Genomic DNA, 20,284 nt, shown 5'->3' with positions numbered 1-20,284 from the left:
GAGTCCCAAGCAGAGGCGTGGTTGTGGAGCAGGGAGAGATTGAAGGAAGTAAGCTCGCTGAGCTGATTTGAGCTGATTCGGGATCAGGGATAAGATGGAGAGGGAGGGGAAGGGAAGGTGTAACCCTGGGGCCTCGCAGGGTGGGTGTCGGTGTTTCATGCCTGTTTCTGAATGTACCTATTTAAAAATGGCTTGGCCAGGCTTCCTGCCTAGAGAGTGAGGTCACTCTGGGTGAAACAAATCCTTTTCCCTTCACAGGGGATGGCTGTGTGGCCACAAAGTCAGCTTGTTTTGTGGTGCTACAATCAGGCTGACCTCATGCTCTGGCGGTGCTTGAGGGTGGGCCCTGAAAGGTCTCCTTGTAGTGCATAGGCTGGCAGGTCCTGGCCTGCTCTTTGTTGGCCTGAGGGACTGCTAGAGGTGACCATGGCAGAGGAGACAGAACCGCCGCTTGTGGCCTGGATCGGGTGTGTCACTGCCGCCCACTCTGCATTCTTGCCTCGTAGCTAGGCCCCTGTCGGGGTCACATGGCCTGTGGTGTGTGGGTTGAGAACAGGAGAGCCACTTTCTGATTTCAGAATGTTGCCTGTGTGTGTCTCAGTGAGAAGGAACTGCCGAGAGAGGCAGAGGCAACTTGGTCCTGAGGCCAGAGAAGGGTCTCCTGTACGGTTAAGTCACAGCAAGTGGTTTCTTTCTTCTTGGAGTGAGCCTTTTTTCCCATGCCAGAATGTAGGGGCCATTTTAGGCTGGCTGTTCTTGGCAGTCACCATGGCATCCAAGCAAGTTCAGAACATGGGCTGTTTGATCCCGGGGACTTCAGTGGACATTAGAATGTTGGACCCAGGAGGCGAAGCAGGTGAAGGAGTAAGGGCACCAGGTCTGCATTGACGAATCAAGATCTGCCTGTCTGGTTTGATGATAAAAGGTGACAGTGGAGTGTCCCAGAAGCTGGTCATTTGGGAGGGAGGGCAATAAATAAAGGCTCTTGTGTGCTGAGGAACAAGGGTCCCTGGCCTTTGCCCTGAGAGTCCCTGGCCAGTGTGGGAAGTGCTTTCAAGTCTTAGCCTCACATCCTCCCTGTCTCCCACTTGGCGCCTCCATTGCCCTGATGGATGCAGATTTCTGATATGGTGCATTTAAAAATTTCAAAACCCCAATATGTCATAAACAGTGCTGTGAACTCATTCGTCTGGTATATGGTGTGTAGAACATGATGTTGTAATATGTTTGCTTTACATTTAAATTGTAAAGAAGTACTCGTTTTGTTGTAAAGAGAGTCTGGTAAGATCTCTGTTGTCTTTTTGTCGTTCCTTCATTCATGTTTAGAAGGTATTATGTTTGGCTATATCTTCTGATCTCTCTGCACACATTTTATTTCACACATTATTTCCCAGAGGTAAGTCAAGATAGCTTTGAGTGGAGTGACTTGGCAGCTGATAGACTTTGATTAGGTTTTTCCCTAGCTGACAGGGACTTTGAGCTTGTTTTCAGCACAGGTTGTTAACACCGCAGCATATGGAGGGCCTCCAAGGAACACAGGAGAAGACCGAGAGGGATCTGGGTCTGGATCTGAGGGGTTTCTGCCTCATGGTTTTGTAGAATATCATCTCTGACCTTTTCTTCCTGGCCCGGATGGAAGGCAGCCAGGTTCGCTATGTCTCTCTCCTGGCTCTGGACTCGTGGCCATGGCCAGATTCAGACAGCTCAGATGAGGATGGACAAAATCTTGGTACTATACAGTTGGCCAGGTATAGAGATAGGCTTTTCTTTGGCTGGGAATTTCCCTCCTCGGCTGTCTTGAGGGAAGCTGGCGTGCAGTAATGAGACACTAACCCTGGGCTGTGCTTGTATCTGGGCATTTGCAATTCTTGGACTAGCTTTGTGTTTCTGATGGAGTTGTGTGTGTCAAAATAGACTCCTGGGCTCTTTTCCATGACCATTCAGGCTACAGGGGAACAGGGAGGTCCATTAGCAAGCTTGTTAGAGTGAGCTTTCCAAACCTGCATGGCCTTGGGCGGAGAAACAAGACACCCTTCTTGCTCACAGCTAGTTTGTCCCATGCCAGCTAGCCTGGATGTGTCCATCAAGGAACTTGAGAAGTCACTTTGGTGTCTTATCTACTTTGCATACCAATCGGCTCCACTCTGCTTCTGTCTCTCACTCCTGGGGTAGAGCTGGGACGCCTCAGGTCCTCTGAGGTCCTCGTCCTCCAGGAGCCGCTCATCACCTGCTCTTTTCCTTTGCTCTGTCTTTTCTCCCTGGGCGTTGTGTGTACACAGTCTGCAAATTTTGCATTTTTCTTAAGAGGCAAAGGTACTTTGAGTCTGACAACTGCATTTGGAGTCTTTGAATGTGGTTAGTGGGATGGATTAAAAGGATTTCCCGGTGTGGCCAGAAAACTCACTCTTTGAAAACACAGGGGTAGCCGGGCAGTGGTGGCACACGCCTGTAATCCCAGCACTCTGGGAGGCAGAGGCAGGCGGATTTCTGAGTTCGAGGCCAGCCTGGTCTACAGAGTGAGTTCCAGGACAGCCAGGGCTACACAGAGAAACCCTGTCTCAGAAAAAAAGAAAAAAAGAAAAGAAAAGAAAAGAAAGCACAGGGGTGAGCTAGACATACTAAGTAGGTGTTCCCCAGTCATTTTCACACTGGGAAAGCTGCAATTTATGCCTTTATAACCTGTTGTGGCGCTGACAGATGATAAAGTTAAAAGTGAGCTAAGGGTCCCAAGCTACCTGTAGTGACCCAGAAATATCAACTTGTCAAGTCTGGCTGAGACCTCCTGTTACCTGGCCTGGTTTGGGGGCCCTGCCATACCTGCCTGGTCCTGGCCTCCTGTTTCTCAGAGCCATCGGCTGTGTGGCTGGGACCTGTGTCTTGCTATTAAAACTGCTTCCCCCGAACATCTTGCCTCCAACCTACAACATCCTACAACCCCAATCCTAGAGCGCAGCGCGGCCACCAGGTGACTCTGCAGAGCGCCCGCATGGGTTGCCAGCAGCCCACCCTCAGCCACAAAAGTAGATCACTCTGATGCAAAACACCGCGCAGTATTCATGCTAACGGCAGAAGTCTGGCTCTCTGACTGTGAGTGTGGTCTCTGTTGGTTGAGTATTCACAGTGCTGGGACCTAGGCCCAGAGGGCGTGTTTTTTTTTTTTTTTTAGTTGAATTCTAGCCCCAAGCAAAACTCACATTCTCAGCAGCTACCTGTTATGTTTTCTTACTAGAATAATATCAAATAAAGAAAGATACTGCTAGCTTAGTTCTTTGATTCTGGAGGAATTTTAAGTGTATTATTTTAACCGAGCTGAGTGAAACAACTTTCAAAAGCTCTTTTGCACAGCAGCTGAATTCTGTGTCAGTGTGCTTTGTGGTCAGTAGTGTGGAGCCCCAGTTCCTGTGGGTCACTAGGAGCTGCAGTTCTCCTGGGCTGGGGCTTGGGGGGCCTGACAGCGGGGCTCCGCCCCTGGTTTCCATCCCTTCTCAGTATGGCTCGGTGGAGACACGGGGTTGAAAACAATGCTATTTTTCATCTGAGGCCATCTAGTCTAGAAAGGAACACTCCCTCAAGTCCCAGCCTCGCCTCCTCTGCTGTCTCCCGCCCTCCACACAGTGAGTGGGGCTGGGAGTTGTTTTGTACTTGGGGCAGCATTTGAGCTTTGCTGATGGGCTTTTGTTAGACTCTGAATCAAGGGCTGAGATGGACTCTTGTCAAGTAACCATGAGTTTGCCAGGAGCCATACAGCAATAGGTGATCTTCACAGTCTTTATCTGTCAGCTCCCTTGCACCGAAGTCTTTGGAAGGCTCCGGCTGTTCGCTGGATCTTTTTAAAGATTGTCCTGCCCACAGTAGGGAGAAAGCGATGAGGTGAGAATGTGAATTATGCTTGGTCCTTTCACGGTGATTGTCAAAGGCATCCCTTAAACGACTGACCCCCAAACGCCCCCTGATAAATGGACCGGACAGGTGCTAACAGTTAGAATGAATAGTACTATTACTTACCATAAAGATGGAGCCAGACGGTGCAGACCCCACAGCACGGAAGGAGCTAAGAGGATGTGGGCTCAGAGTGATGGAACTGGAGGAAGGACATGAACGCTGGGGACGCAGTAGCACCCCATCCCGTGGCGTCTTATTCTGTGGTTTTCATCATCTGGGGTCAACAGAAATCCAAAAACATGACGTGGAAAATTCCAGAAATAAATAATTCAAAGCTTTAAATTATGCAGCACTGCCCCCACTCTATCCTGCGTAGGACATGAATATCCCTTTGTACCACCAACTGTCACTCCGTGGATATTTTGGTCATCAGATCTGCTATTGTGGTATCAATACTTTTGTTCAAGCAATCCTTTGTTTGTTTGCATATTTGTTGGTTGGTACTGGGAATTGAACCCAGGACCTCGCATGTGCTGGACAGTTAATCTACCAATAAGCTGTAACTAGCCTCACCTCTTGTCTCCTCCTCCTCCTCCTCCTCCTCCCCCCCCCTCCTCCTCCTCCACCTTCTCCTCCTCCTCTCCATCCCACCCCTCTCTTTTAAGATGGGGTCTCCTACGTGTCCTAGGTTGTCCTCAAACTTGTAATTCTTTTGCCTTAGCATCCCAGATGTTTGGATTTTAGGAATGTGCTATTAAACCCAGCGCAAGTGACTCTTATTTTATATGGCTCCCAAGTGTAAGAGTATTGATGTTGGCTCTTCTATTACAATGCATTGCTGCTATTGTTTCATTTTATCATAGGGATTATATATATATTGCCCATAGTTTTAGGCACCCATTGTTGTTGGAGCTCCTTCTGGCCTCAGGCTCACTACGTGGCTAAGGATAACCTTGAACTCCTCTCTGTCCCTACCTGGTAAAAGCTGCTGTTGCTGCCATTGCAGGTGTGTGCCGGATACCTACAGATAAAGTGAGATCCATGCGATCTAATTTTGATGCTCTTTACAAAGTATAAGGGATGTTTTTTGGCCGTACTGCAATCTCAGTACATTCTTTTTGGTGTGTGGGGTTTTGTAACAGGGCCTAACTGTGTATAGCACAGCAGCAGATCGTGCTATCTAGCTCAGGGTGTGCTAGAACTAATAGTGCCTTCTGCCCTAGCCACTGTAGTGCTGGGCACTTTGGTGATAGGTATTCACTGCCAGCTCCTAAGGACATTGTCTTTTCCATTTTATTTTGTTTTGATTGATTAGAGAGAGAAAGAGACAGACATACATACAGACAGAGACACAGGAACAAAGTGTATTTGAGATAAGTTCTTGTTTTGTAGTGCAGACTAGCCTAGCCTGAACTTCCTTTGTAGCTCAGGCTAGCTTTGAACTCAAGTGGTCCTTTTGTCTCTTAACCTCTAGAGTGGTTTCATTACAGACAAGCACCACGATGCCCAATTGCTGATCCCATTATTTAAAAACTGCTTAAAACCTATTGCTTCCATTGATTTATCCATTCGTGTTAGTATAGGTACCAAAATCTCAGGTGTGCTGGGATAACATATAAGCAACATATGGTTATTGTAAGGCACCGAACCTCAGGTAGGGGAGATCAATAGTTTGGTAGCTGGCTTTTGTGGTGCATACCTGTAATCTTGCCAGTAGAGAGGCTGACAGGCCGAGGCAGGAAGATCTTAGTTTGAGGCAAGAGTTTGTATGGAAGAAAACCCTGATGATAGGCTGGTTGGCCCACTCTTGTGAACTCCAGTTGGGGATGTCTGGATAGACAGCTGAGGTGAGGGAGGGACTCCCCACAGAACCTCAGGCTGCTCCCTGTGGCTTAGGGAACCAGGACCACAATGGGTGCAGTTCAGGGAGACAGTTTTCTACAGTCAACACACTAGTCTAAAATTACCGTGTCGACATGCCAGCTCTCATCAGTGTGGGTTTTATTTTTGGTTGTTACAGGCTGTGCTTCTGGGACAGATGGGACAGATGTAACAGATGTGAGGGGCTCTGTTGATGCTGCTTAAGGCTTCTGAGCATTGGACACCCCCCACCCCTTCTGCTCTCCATCAAAAAATAAAGACAGATCCTCTTTGTACACTAAAAGTGGCAGAAGGGTGGTTCTACAGTTGGATTCACTTGAATCCACGTCTGTGTGAAGCAGAGAGGTGGACAGACTGTCTCCATAAGTGTCTGCTAGTGAAGACTGCAGGCTCTGGGCATCCATTGTGGCCTAAGAGTGGTCCAACCGGTGCTGACCAATGGACTTAGCTCCGTCCCACCAAAGAGTTATTTTCGTAACCAGGGACCGGCTGGATCTGACCTATGGGCTGTAGTTGTTCTGTCTGCTATTTTAGGCCCTGATGGCTCCATGCAGGCCACATACATACCTCGTCTCTAAGAGACAAACTCCAGCCGCCTAAACTTCATGCTCAGGCAACCAGAGCTCTAGCTTACCTTGCAGGGAAGGGCTGTGTGAACCCCATGCCTAGCTAGGCAAGCATAATTTAGTGTCTGTTATTCTGTATGGAATTATAATGCAAATGGGGATAATTTATGGGGAAGGAAATTATTTGTATGAATCTATTTCAGTCATGTTGGGGATGGAGGAGCTATGAGGAATATCAAAATGAGCACGAGGGGATCCTAATATGGGGTAAAAAGTGAGGAACGCTGGAGCCAGAGTGTCTGTTGTGCATGGTTCTCAGGAATGGGATTAGGAAGCGAGGGATCTGGGCTTTCAGAATCATGAGTTAAGTATGTTGGTGTCCCATCTTACAGAAGACAGTTGATTCTCACGCCCTATCATTGTTTAAATGTACACACTATACATGCACGGCATATATGTGTATGCATATCATCTGCACAGCATTTCACTAGACAGTGCTTCATTAGCACTGATTTAAACTGATTAATTAGCCAGTGACTTACAGCACTGGGATCAAACCCAAGGCCCGTGTACGCTAGGCAGGCAGCCTACTGGTTGAGCAGCATTCCAGCCTCAGAGTGTGGCTCTTCAACCTGCTTTATTTGATGCTTATTTCCCCTTGACCTGAATAATACTTGCCCAGAGTAGGTAAGAATGAGAGGCTGACTAAACCCTGTCTGTAATACCCGTGTGTCGTGTGGTATGGAGTAGGGGATGAAGAACGTGCGTACAAACTCTAATTTGACTGAGTTTTCCATTTTTCCCCCAGAAACAGCCATGCATACAGTTGGGTCTTTGAGGACCTTAGCTGACTTGGTTAGCACAGAGGTTTGTCACCAGGGGTTTTAGCCCTCCCTGACAGCGGCTTTCTGGGCTTAGGCTGACCTTCCTCTGTTCCTTCCCACCCCACCCTCCCAGGAGAGTCCCGTCAGTTCACATGGGTGGCCTCCTTGGGTGTGTGTGCTGGCCACTCTGGGATTCTCACCCCTTTCTTGGCTGGCCTGAAATTTGCTGTATAGACCAAGCTGGTCTTGGACACGAGGCATCCCCACCCTCCCACCCGCCTCTGCCTCTCAACTACTAGAATTACAAGCATGTTCCAACATGCCCATTATCTTTCGTCCAGCTGTCTTTCTGGAGTACCCTTGTGGGACTGTCCACCCACACCTCCTCTTGATACAGGCACCTCCAGGACAGGCCGTCATTAAATGAATTACTGTTCTACTGTGGCTGTGATTCACTTCCGTGGTTACCTCTCAACTTCGAAACTGGGAATCCTCGTCCAGATCTGTCCCTGCGCCTTCTTTATTCACAGATGATGTCACACCCAGCAGGATAGCATCTTTCATGGCCGGTTCTCTCTGTTCTTCACTGGGATATACTCCTATTTCTCCTTCAGAATCAGTGACTCGATGTTCGGCCTTCATCTTTACCTAATCCTCTGTGGATGGAGGTGAAGTTCCTCCCCTCCACTCTATGTCTGGAAGAGCCCTTCTTCAGTCCTGGGCTGTCTCCTGCGAGTTCTCTGGCTTGGACTGAAGGCTTACGTATTTAACCCTTCAGATAGAGCTGTTTTCTAGCTGTTTGATCTTACTGCCACAAAGGACTTGTGTGAGTGAACTACACTATCAGTCTGCCTATGTCCTTTTGATCTCTGAAGGTTTCCTCTGGGGGGACGACACTCCTGGTTTGACAGGTGTTAGGATCAGGTGAAGTCAGACCATGGAATTTTAATTTACCCCGCTCCTTTTTTGAGCTTTTTATAAGGATAGAATATATGCTTTTCTCATAAAACGGGGGGTGGTCAAGGCTAGCCCAAGAGGGGCAAGCCGCAGCTGGGGTTGCTGTCTTTAAATGCTCCTAGGTTCCCCAAAGGGCTGCAGGATGCTAACATCCTGAGGAAGCAACCCTGGTGTCACTCTGCCCAGGAGAGGGTGGAGGCTGGCCCAGAATCCTTGTCTCACCGCTGCTGTACCCTGGTCAGTAACAGCTAATACTGTGCTGTGAGAGTTACTTCATGGAGAAAAATCTAAGGGAGCCTGAAATGGAGACTTAAAGGAGAGAGGCACACCCCTCTCCCATTCTTTCCAGCTGATGGATGATGAAAAAGAATTCTTAGATCTTGTTCTTCTAGTTTCTGTGAGTTAATTTATCACTTATGCTGAGCTGCCCAGAACTTTCTCACCAGTATGATTTCATCTGAAGCGCTAGAAATTTGATAGAATGATATGTAAGACTAATTAGCTTTGCTAATATCACATTTTCATCTCTGAAGTCATAGTCACTGAGCCACGTGACTCCCATCTCTCCTTTGTTTCTGTGAGAACCACTCCCACAGAATCTACTTTTTTTCCCCCTAAGTTTGCATCATCTGGAACCTAAGTCAGTGAGACCTTTCTTTAGCTGTGTTGTGTGTGTCCGTGTGTTGCATACGGCATATATACGTTCACATGTGTATGCATGTTGTGAGGGGGCGCTTGTGCATGTGTGTGCAAATCCATAGGAGGCCAGGTTGATGTTAGCTGTCCTCGTTTGGTCCCCAACTTGTTTTGCATAGGATCTCTCACGGAGTCCTCAGCTTATTGATGTAGCCAGACTGCTTCCGCACACCGTGGGATTTCCCCGGTCGCAGCCTCCCAGTCTGGGATTAGAGCTTGTACCACAGGGGCTGGCTTTTTACATGGGTGCTGGGGAATCCAGACTTCGGTACTTAAGTTACCAGTTACCATAGTGAGACTTTAGCAAAAGAGCCTCAGCCTCTCTTACCTTCATTTTTGATATTAACTTACCCAGGCTTGAAGATGCCAGGGGCACTGCTAGCATCTCCCACTGCTGCTTCCGGTTTCTTTCTCTTGAGGTTGGAACTTCCGTTGATGCCTTGGGAGTGGACTTCCCTTAAGGACATGGTTTTCTATGTCCAAGAGTTCTGTTTATGCTTTTGGAACTTTTGTGTCCTTTTGTTAAGTTCTGCAGATCAAATCCCTGGCCTTGCACACGCGTGGTAAGTGCACTGTTACTGAGCTATGTCCCTAGCCCTTCACGCTGTGAGACGGGGTCTTACCTTGTTGCTTAGCCTGGCCTTAAGCTTGTTGTGTGTCCCAGGCTGGCCTCTGACCTGTGATATACCTGTGTCAGCCTCCTAAGTACTAGGACTAGAATCTAGTGCCACTGTGGCTCGCTGGAACTCAGTTCTTAGGGACTGGGACCTGCGTGCCATTCGTCTGACTGACATGGTTCTACAGTAAATGCCTTGGCACCATGACTGGAGCCCAGATGCCCACCTTACCTTGTTAGATCAGATATCCCCTTCAGTGGTCCCGGCAGTGTGTCTGACTCCCTCTGCAGAACGCCCTTTCCGTGTTTATACAGTGCCTAAGCTTACATAGTAACTGCTGTGTGCAAGGTATGACAGGCAGCCCTTCACAGGGATTGTCTGGGGACTTAAGGGGAGATGAGCTTGCCCAGATGAGCCGCAGAGTCTGGACTGTAACGGAGTCCAGACTGTAAATTCCTCTAAGCTATTTATTCTTACTTGATGGTTTTGGTTTTGAGTTTGATTTCTCTGTGGGATGGGAAAGAAGCCTTTGCTCCCAGAGGCCTGCACATAACAATACAGACTCAGTGTGTGATGTCCCTGGATGCCCAGAGTGGACTTACGAGCTAACACCCTCAAGTGTGGAATCTGTGTGTGATGTGTGTTTTCTTTCCCCAAAACTGGAAGAGAGCTTGGAACAGCAAATATTTAATCAGGGAAAACTCCTCTTGTTAAAACCTTGTGGCTCCTTGAGCACTTACCCTGACAGCTAAGTGCTGCGGAGTCGCCGGGGCCGCCCGCAGAGCACAGGGAGGCTTGGGTACTGTTGGGAGCCAGAGTTATTTGCCCACCTTGAGCTTGGATCACATTTTCAGTGCCGTGTACTCACCCCGGGATGCTCCTGGGGTGCTGTGGCCACAGAGGGCCTGACAAGTAAACAAGGGAGGGGTTAACTGGGAGTGGCCGCAGAGAAGTCGGTACAGCCAGCGTTCAGTGTCAATAGACAGAAGGAAACAGGGAGGAGGGTGGAGGAGGGTAAAGGTGAATGGTGTGTGTGTTGGGGGGGGTAGGTGGGGAACGTGCCAGTGTGCACGTAATTTGGTGTGTAGGGGGTTCATGAGGTGGTGTATACAAAGTGGGAAAAGGCAGGTTTTATAATCTAGCACTTCCAAGGCTGAGACCAAGGTTACCCTGAGTTAGACCAAGGTTACCCTGGGTTAGACCAGGGCTACCCTGGGGTCCAGGTGTGATCTTGAAATAAAAAAGGAAGGAAGGAAACAAAGACAGACAATAATTGGTATTGTTGATAATTAAGTCACAGGGTGGAGACGCTGGTTTTGAGGTGAAGAGGATCTGTTGTTCTCCTGGAGCCAGACACTCCCAGGACAGCTGCAGTTACATGGCTTCTGATGCCCCTTCTGCACTCTGTTCACACTGCACACATGTGGGATGCAGACATGCATGCGGCCCAAACACCCTCACACATAAAATACATATTTTTTTAAAAAAAAGAAACTATCTAAATAAACTAATAAGTGATATTGTCAAGTTTCTTCTTTATAATAAATATAGATTTTGCTTGTCAGTAGTACTGTCATATAGATGTGACTCCATTTGTAGCGAGAGCTCTGGTTTGTGGGCCCATTCATATATATAAACATTTTTGCTACTCAGCTAAGTACCTGAAAGATACAACTTACAGGAGAGATTAATCATCCTGGCTTGTGGTTTCTAAGCATTTGTGGTCACTCAGCTCAGCACTTATGGGCCTGTTGTGGGAGTGTGTTCTCGGCCTGGCACCGGAAGTAGAGAAAAAGAACATACAGGAGAGGCCTGATCAAGATACAGCCGAGGAGAGGATGTGAAAGATTGTAAGAGGTGTTAAGTTTTCCACATACAGCAGAGCTGATGTATAGTGAACTCGCGGACTCTGAGAGCACGCGCAAGACCTGCGCCATCTTAAGTCAGACAGAGCCCCAGCGTGGAGACAGGGAAGCAGGAACAAAGTCTCTCCTCTTGCCAGGAAGCCAGAGAACTCATAGCTTCTGGGAGAGGGACATCAGTTTCCTTCCGTGGAGACACCCTGGCTCTGTCTACCACCTTCTGGAGCAGGCTCAGTGCGCAGAGTAGTTGCCACACAAATCCCACTCAGTGAATTTGTTGTTTTGAGAGAAGAGATGATGTGTCGTTAGCTGAGTGGGCAGAGGAGACAAGGATCTGGGAGGAGTACAATTAATATGTGTGAACTTCTCAAAAGTAAATAAACAAAAATACAGTCCAGAGATACACCACGACTCACCTCCTTGCGCCAACTACGCTCTGTCTCCTTCCTTTCAGAACATCCCAGTAATAACATTGTATTAAAAATCCACCAAGGGATTTATTGATCCATTGCATCAGAGTCCTCATGAGCTGAAGCTCACCAGCATGCACGCAAGCACACACACATGCACACACGCATGCATGCACGCACACATGGCACGCACACATGCACGGAGATGCTTCACTACCGCCCTCAGTGTTTCTCAGCCTAATCAAGTCAGCAGTCAGGATTCCTCATCACACCATGGCTTCACCATTGGAAGGTTTGAATCCTGATGAATGCTCACACCCAGACTCCTTAGAGAGTGCTCACGTGGCCTGTCTTGTCTCCTCCATGAGGGCGCTTCCTGTGTCATGGGTCAACTTTTTACCCATGACTTGGGTCACTATTCCAAAGTGGTGACTGGGTGTTCTCACTGGGATGGCTCAGAGTGCCTCGGTTATGTTTGTGAAGGAATTCAAACTGTACCTTCTCTACCTCAGTGCTCTGACCTTTGCTGGTTGTATTTCTTGTCTACTCAAACAGTGGTATGTTTAAGAAGGACTCCGACTCTCTGGTTGGTACTCACAGACTCTTTTGTTCTCTTATTCTCGTTCTACCTTCCCCCACCATCTTCCCCTCCCTCCCCCTCCTTTCCTCTCTCCTACCCTACATCTCCTACCTACCTCTGTCTGGAGAGACTGAGAAACTGGAAAAATGTATCTTCTGAGTGTTGGGATTGTAGGTGTATATCACCTTACCTAGTTGTTTATTTAATGTTTAGGATTGAGCCCAGGGCTTCGTGCACGCTAGATAAGTAAGTACATAACTCTACCCACTGAGCCAAGTCCATAGCCCCAAATCTTTAAAAAACATTGTGTATATAGGATGTGTATAGCACGGCATATGGGTATATATATGTTATATATGTGTATATATACATTCTTATTTGTGAATGAATAAAAATCCCCCCACCAACTAAGTCAATGACTCTTCAGTAGAAGAAAGTGACATTTGGGGTGGTTGTGTAGGCAGTTTCTCACTTGTTATGATATATAGTGTGTATTTCAAGAAGTATACAGCTGCAGCCTATAAACGTAATAGAAATTCTGATATCAAACGTCCTTTTATAGGGACTGTATCTAGCTTTGAAAGGGGGTTTAAGGAAAACTAAGAATGTTCTTATACTTTAAAGTTTAGACGAGGGCATCAGATCCACGGGGTCTAGAATTACAGACCCCGCGAGCCCAGCATCACTTAGGTGCTGGGACCTGGGCCGTGGTCCTTAAAGAGCAGCCATCGAGCACCCTTTCCAGCTAGACACTCTTCAGAGGACAGGTAGTTTTCGTTCAGCCTTGGTGCTGTTTTGCACGTGGTGGCTGTCGGTACCGTGCATATTGACTAAGACCAAGCCCTCACAGGCAGCTCCTCTCCAGCCTAGTTCTAACAGGCCACCTTTGCCTCTTCTCTCTCAGATTCCCTTTTTTGAGGACTTCTGTAAGGGGACTAAAGCCGGGGACGACTGTGAGAACCTGGTGGGGTATTCCGCGGTGTACAGGGTCTGCTTTGGAATGGCTTGTTTCTTCGCTGTGTTTTGCCTGCTGACCTTAAAAGTCAACACCAGCAAAAGCTGCCGGGCCTACATTCACAATGGGTAAGTCTCTCGTTCTTCCAAGGGTGCCCTGGGATCTCCTGCCCGCACTGACCGACATTCTGCTAATTAACATTTGGCACTGGTTTAGGGAGGATGGGCTGCGTGTCACTGGGAGCCGAAGAGCGGCGGTGCCTGGGGTCTTAACAAGAAATGCAGTGTACACCGAGTTCATTGTTCCTACTACGGTCTTCCCCAGGTCATTGCCATCCTACTGAGGCCATTCCAAGTGTGCCTCATGGTGGGAAAAGCCTCTCTGTGGCGGGCGCTCTGTCACTTCCCCTTGATGTGATGGCGAGAACTCTACAGAAACAGGAGCTAGCACATTACCTTCTGAGAGATGTTTGCCTGTCTTTGAATAGCATTTGAATCTCTTTCCTTTCTTTCTCTTTGCAGCTTTTGGTTCTTTAAATTGCTGCTGTTAGGGGCCATGTGCTCAGGAGCCTTCTTCATTCCGGATCAGGAGACGTTTTTGAAAGGTACAGACTGGGTATTTGGGTTGCCCGATGACTTTGTTTTTACACATTTTGTAAAACTCTTCAAAAGCATGCTCCCATGTCTTTGCTACTTTGAACTTCTAAATCTTCTCTGAGTTGAAGGATGTTCAGTAGTCGGGGATTTAGCCTGTGCGCTGCCCTGGGTTGGGCCCCACCTGTTTTATGGGAGCTTTGAAAAGCAGCTGGACCTGCCTGCACTCCCCTCTCCCCTTTCCTCCTCCTCTACTTACAAGAAGCCCATGAGACAGCTCTGTTCCTCTGTTGGCTAAGCAATTGGAATGATAAGCTTACTGGCTTGGAGAGTAAAGGAGGTCTTTAGTATTTGCTTGAAAACAGATCTGGCACGTCAGAATGAATACCTCTGCCATGGACGAGTCTTATTCTTTCTGAGTATGAAACAGACCTGGTAGCAGGAAACAGTTGTTACTTAGGAAACTTGGAAAAGGGAAGCATCCTCCAGTCTGTGTCTAAACTCACTGTATATGAAGTGATTTTTACTGATATGTAATACAGAGCCACTAGTCATAACCAAAGCACAGCTCCTTCCTAGGGAAAGAACAGGGTGCCCTGTTCTGAGCTCAGGTGAGAATGGAGATGGAATCTAAATTAAAGAGGTCAAAACACTCCATTCAACCCAAATGTCTTGCCTTTTCTAGTGGAGATGCGGTCATAGGTACCAGCCACGCTTCATTAGATACATCTTCAGAGCTGTATCAGTTTTTCATATACTTTAAAAAATGGTTTATCTAAGTGTTCCTTTGATCTATAATACTGTTAACTAGTTTCTGTTCATTACAACGATATTTTCGTATCTTGGAGATACGATATCTAGAGAGAGAGGTGACCTAGGAGTCGTCAGGTCAGCTCTAGCTCTGTTTTTATAGACAGCCTGCAACTTTCTCAGTGTGGTTTGTCTAACACCTTATGGCAGAGCCAAAAGAAACCTTGAGCCCTCGACACTTCATTTCCATACTGGATAGTCAAGGCTCTTTGCCCAGTAAGCTTTAAACTGTTCATTTTTTCTAGCAGTGTTTCTTTCTGCTTGTGACTCAGGCCACTGTGGATTGTGTGAATCCTGCATCCATTGAGACAGCTGTCAGGTCAGCATGAGGGTCATCTGGGATGCTCCAGGGTCAGACTCTGGTGTCCCAGTCCCAGCTGGGCCCTTAGTTAAGAGAGGCTTTGCCAAATGTCATAGTACTATTGTTTCTGTTGACACGATAGAATACAAGGTCTCACACAACTTAAAGGAGAAAGGGTCATTCTAGAGCATAGTTCATGGGGGGAAATCAAGGCCATAGGAGTTGGAAGCACCTGGTCACATGCCTAAGAGAAAGAGCAATGAACATCACTCTCTCTAGTTTATAGTCTAGACTCCTGCCCAAGGAATGGTCCTGACAATTAAGATGGGTTGTCCAGACTCAATGAACACAATCAATGTAATCACCTATAAGCATGCCTAGAGGCCCATTTCCCTAGTGCTTCTAGATTCTGTCAGAGACACTAGCCATCATCCTAAGTCACACAGACGTGCAGGTCTATCTCATGGTTATCAAGCGGATGAGATAGTGTCTACCTGTGTGGCTGTACGGAATGAAGTGTATTAGAGGAATGATAGACACAAATACAAAGGAGTCTTTCCTTTAGAGTCAGTGCAGGCGCTCGGTCTCACCTCTCCCTCTGGGTGATGTTCCTTTGCAGTCTGGCGCTATGTGGGAGCCGCGGGGAGCTTCCTCTTCATTTGTATCCAGCTGCTCCTGATCGTGGAGTTTGCACATAAATGGAACAAGAACTGGTATGTGTTTTTGTGGAAAACCCTCACTGAGTTCAAGGCTACACTCTGGATTACACTCCGTGTGGGCCTCTCTCCCTTTTCTCCTCTCTCATACTGTGCTCTGTCCTCTCTGTCCTTCTGTCTTGCTTTGCCTTGTGTGCCTGGCCATGTGGACCATATGTGACTGCCTGGCCATGTGGACCTTGTGTGAGTGGCCAGCTGTGTGGACTGTGTGTGACTGTCTGGCTATATGGACCGAGTATGTCTGGCTGACTGTGTGGACCCTGTGTGACTGACTGGCTGTGTGAACCCTGTGAGACTGGCTGTATGGATTGTGTGTGACTGCCTGGCTAATATGGACCGAGTATGTCTGGCTGGCTGAGTGGACCCTGTGTGACTGACCTGACTGTGGGCTGAGTATGTCTGTACCTTGGACATGCATTGTCTAGGTTCCACTCCTACAAGGTTAAAAAGCAAAACAAGCACAAACAACAAAATGCTTTGGAGCAGGAGATCTTCTGTGGAGAGTCTGGGGTGAAATAGTTCTCTTCTTGAAAATAAAATGGTCTGTCTCTATTTTCTAAAACATACAGGATCCCTTCATTGGGAAAACTTGCATCCTGCTGTAGGAAGCTGTCTTGCCTGTAAAATGGTAGACTCTTAGTGCCTTGGAAAGAGAATTCACATCCTAGGCCAAGAGGGAGATGCCTATAAATAACCACCCAGCCCTTCTGCTAAGGCCATGTTGACCCTGAGGTGCTGAGTAAAGCGTTTCATTGCTCTGGTTTGCTTGTCTGTCTGTCTGTCTGTCTGTCTGGTGGTGTTGATCTTTCTGGGTCTCTTGGATACCAAGCAAGTGTTTACCACTGAGTTGACTTTATTTTTCAAATAATTCTCTTTTATACTCAGTAAAGCTATTGCTTTATGTCTGTCTGTCTGTGTCTTATTTGTCTCTGCAGTTCCGGCTGGTTGTAAATTAAGGATCTTCCCTCTTCTGCCTCCTGAATATTAGAATTCTAGATATATACGAACTGTGACTGCTATTTTATAGATTTTTCTAGGTATTTTCTTTTATACTATATTTTGGCAAACAAAACAAAAGAAAACCAAATAACTCACAATAATGCCATATGAGTGTGTGTTTTATTTTATGTTGAGTAAGATGAAACACATTGTCCAAACTTTCTCAATACTTTCCATGTTTAGCATGTTCTTCAGGTTGAACATTGCTCTGCTCTTTTGGCGCCGTGGTAGCTGTGGGGTGCCCCAGTGGAAGCAGTGTGGGCACAAAGCTTTGTTACTTTGTGGATATTAGATTACGTCCAGCTAAGTAGGACCAGATTCGAAATGTTGGGCCTGGAGAGATGGCTCAGTGGTTCCTGGAGCTGGGTGCTCCTATGGAAGACCCGAGTATGGTTCCCAGCACCCATAGCAGACAGCTGACTCCTTCCGCTCCAGCAGGTTATTGGATTGGCTCTTGTAGAGGTGTGGCATGTGCACATACACACAAATCTTTAAAAACTGTTTACACTACTTTGGCCACACAGATAATGTTACTGGTTACCTCGGTGTTTTACCTCTACAATTACAGGGTTTCAGATTGACTCGTGTCCTTGTGGGAGAGATTGCTTGCTCTCCACATTTTGAGTCACCTTTAAACTTGTGCTGTCATCTCTTCTATAGGTCAAGTTTTGAGGTGGTAGAGTTTTCTTAAAGATCAGCTAAAGGCTGCTATAGTTTTATTTGGCCGAGTCCTTGTTTGTGCAGAAGAATCCACAATAATTTGAAAACGCATGGCAGCTGCTGAGTATCTTTCTCTAGCAACTCTTAATGCTGCCTGCCATCAGAGTGACTACAGAGTAGACAAAACCAAGGTGCTCTCTAAACGGTCTGCAGGCTTGTTTTATGGTAAGAGTAGAGCCTTGGACACAGAAACCTGGTTCGTGCCTTACCCGCACGTGTCCCCTGGGCCTGTTCGTGTTTTTCTCTCCTTCAGTCTAATTGATTCTTGAGCCAGTTTTTCTGGTACTGATTACCAATGCCAAAGTTTATGGGGTCACTTTGAAAGCTTGGTAGTTCCTTAGGAGCTTTCAGCCGAGCTTGAGAGATGGTGGTGTAGCAGCCGAGAGCGGTCACTGCTCTTCCCACGCCCCCAGTTCAGTTCCCAGTACACACATGTGGCAGCTGCAGCTGCTGGTGCCACCTGCTCCTCTAGCCCCCGGGGACCCTACACCCTTTTTTGGGCTCCATGGCACTTGCACACATGTGGCATACATGCATGCATGTACATGCACAGAAATACATCATTAAAAAGGGATTTGTAATGTTTCGAGGCTAGAATCCCACACAGAAACCTTTTGCTAACAAAGAGTTGGCTTGTCAGCCTAAAACTAATACTAATCAGGTATGATCACTAACATTGTTTTCTCATAACTCCCACCCCCACTTTTCTGTGTTTTAAGTAGATTTGATTCAGGGCTGACCCAGAAAATACAATTACTGATTTTGGTGAACAAATTACTAGAGGGCACTCTTTTCTTTCTTTTCTTTAATTTCATTTTTAAATATATCAAGAGAGAAGATCCCCAAAGCCACAAGGTAAACATGCCATGGACCTGCAAATCAGCAGAACAGATTATTGTCCCGCCCATTCTGGAATGTCACTCAGAGAAGTGTTTCCCAGTATCTCTGACCCCATAATTTTAGATTTTTGTACTGTAAAATGGTATGGTTTGTTGAACTGGATGTTTAGTAGTAGTTGTGGTTTTATTTTATTTTTGCTTTTTAATTCCAGTTTCCAATTTTAAGTATTATTTCTATATCACAGTTGAAATCATGGGAGGTACAGGTGCTGGCCAGATGGCCCAGTTGGTAAAGGCCCTTGCCACCAGGCCTGGTGACCTGCCTTCCATCCCTGGAATCCATGTGGTGAAAAGAAAGAGCTACCGTAGCTCACACTCTGACCCCCACACATATGGTGAGGCACACGCATGCCTCCGCCCCACACGCTGCCCACCCCTCCATATATGAATAACTGTGATGTGATAACAGAGGGGTAGCCAGTAAAGTTGATGTTGAAAGCATTTGAGATTTTAAATTTGCCTTTGTTAGGTTAGTTTGGCCCCGCCTCTCACTGAGCCTGGGCCCAGCCAGCCTCCCAGCCTGGGGCCCTCATCCATTTCTATAGCCTCTCCTGCAGCCTGCCATTAGGAGGCCTCTTGGGTAACTTTGCTGTCCTGTGTTCTTTCTTTATAGCATTCTCAGCGAGTGTCTCTCATTCCCCAGGCACCATCCTACACGATGGCCGATGGCCGTAAGGAGTGCAAAGCTGATAGTGTCAGTAGTGTCATAGTGGGGAAGTAGACGAATAGATACTCAACACAGAAGCACAGAGTTATGTAAAGGGCTCATTCCTGCAACATATGCTGCAAAGCGTGCAGGGAGCAGGCTGCCCTGTGGGAGGGCAAGCTCAGACACGGACAGAGGGACCCCTCTGTCTGCGGCCCAGATCATAGCGCCATGAGGACTAGTGGAAAGGTTCCCCCACCCCCTCCAGGGCATTGGCCCTGCTTGGCCAGGACTTTACCACTTGGTTGCACTTCCAGACTTGAAGCTTTGGTTTTGAAGTGACATGTTAGAGAGAGTAGAAGAGTTTTGAAGGGAAGAATGTAACCGATTTTTTTCTTAATTTAAAAAAATATTAGAGGGTAGAGGATAAGGCTGAACATGGAGCCATCGTGATGTGCCAAGGTTAACATGTCAGTCCGACTTCCAAGTGGAGAAGGATGAGGAAGACGAGTCTGGAGCTCAGGGGAGAGGCCAGGCCCAGGACTTAACTTGCACATCAATGTAGTCGAAACTTTCTCACCTGCTAAGACCAGCTCAAACACCAAAGGCAAGCACACAGGGCAGGGCCCCGTTTCTCCCGCAGTCACTGCTCACACTGGGTGTGTGCTTTATACTGTCTCCTGGTTGATGATCACATTTTGACTCCCAAAGTCCTCCTTCCTCATTTCCTCTGTGCGCCTCTCACATGGGCTAATTCTGAGGTCATCAGGGTGCCTGGCTTGGCGTCAGTAGTATGATGGTCCTCATCTTCTTGGCCTTTCTATCCTATTTTCTCTGTGCAAGAGTAACCTTTCTTGTGAAAGTGTCTTGGCTACGTGATTTGAACACTTTCCAGCACTCAGGAAACATGAAGCACACTGCTGCTCTGGAGGCTGAGGGAGCACGGTTGTGGCAGTGTGGGTGCTCACACCGAGAGCAGCTGAATCATGAGTCAGATGACAGTCAGCCTGTCCTCCAGTTTAGCATTTATAAACACCCTCGTCTTTGTTCTGAACAATTCCTGTAGAATTACAAGACCACTAATCTTTCTCATTTCTTTATTATTATTTATAAAAACTGCAAAGCCAATTCCTCTTTAACTTTCTTTATGGTATGTCCCACAGAGCTTCCCTTCCCTCCCCTTCTTTGTGTGTGCATGTGTGTACATATTCACGCTTATAGGGGTGAGCCCATTTGCGCATGCGTGTGGAAGCCAGAGAGGACGACTGCAATTGCCGGTCTTCAGATGCTATTCACCCTCTGGGCTGGACCTCTCCATGCAGGCCAGATGGGATGGTCAGGGCACACCAGGAGTCTGGCTGTCTCTCCCT

At 47.3% G+C, this 20,284-nt stretch overlaps 1 protein-coding gene across 1 annotated transcript in view; it reads left to right on the top strand.

Moving 5' to 3' along the window:
• The window catches only part of Serinc5 (serine incorporator 5), a 101,745-nt gene that overhangs the window by 56,830 nt on the left and 24,631 nt on the right, over positions 1-20,284 (top strand). Inside the window, exons 3-5 of the mRNA XM_052159353.1 lie at positions 13,180-13,358; positions 13,752-13,834; positions 15,554-15,647. Of these exons, the coding sequence (XP_052015313.1) occupies positions 13,180-13,358; positions 13,752-13,834; positions 15,554-15,647 (356 nt within the window). The remainder of the gene's footprint in view (positions 1-13,179; positions 13,359-13,751; positions 13,835-15,553; positions 15,648-20,284) is intronic.

Source organism: Apodemus sylvaticus, chromosome 16 (assembly GCF_947179515.1).
Source record: "Apodemus sylvaticus chromosome 16, mApoSyl1.1, whole genome shotgun sequence".
NCBI lineage: Eukaryota > Metazoa > Chordata > Mammalia > Rodentia > Muridae > Apodemus > Apodemus sylvaticus.
The sequence above is the reverse complement of the archived record's forward strand: the minus strand, read 5'-3'. Positions and strand labels throughout refer to the sequence as shown.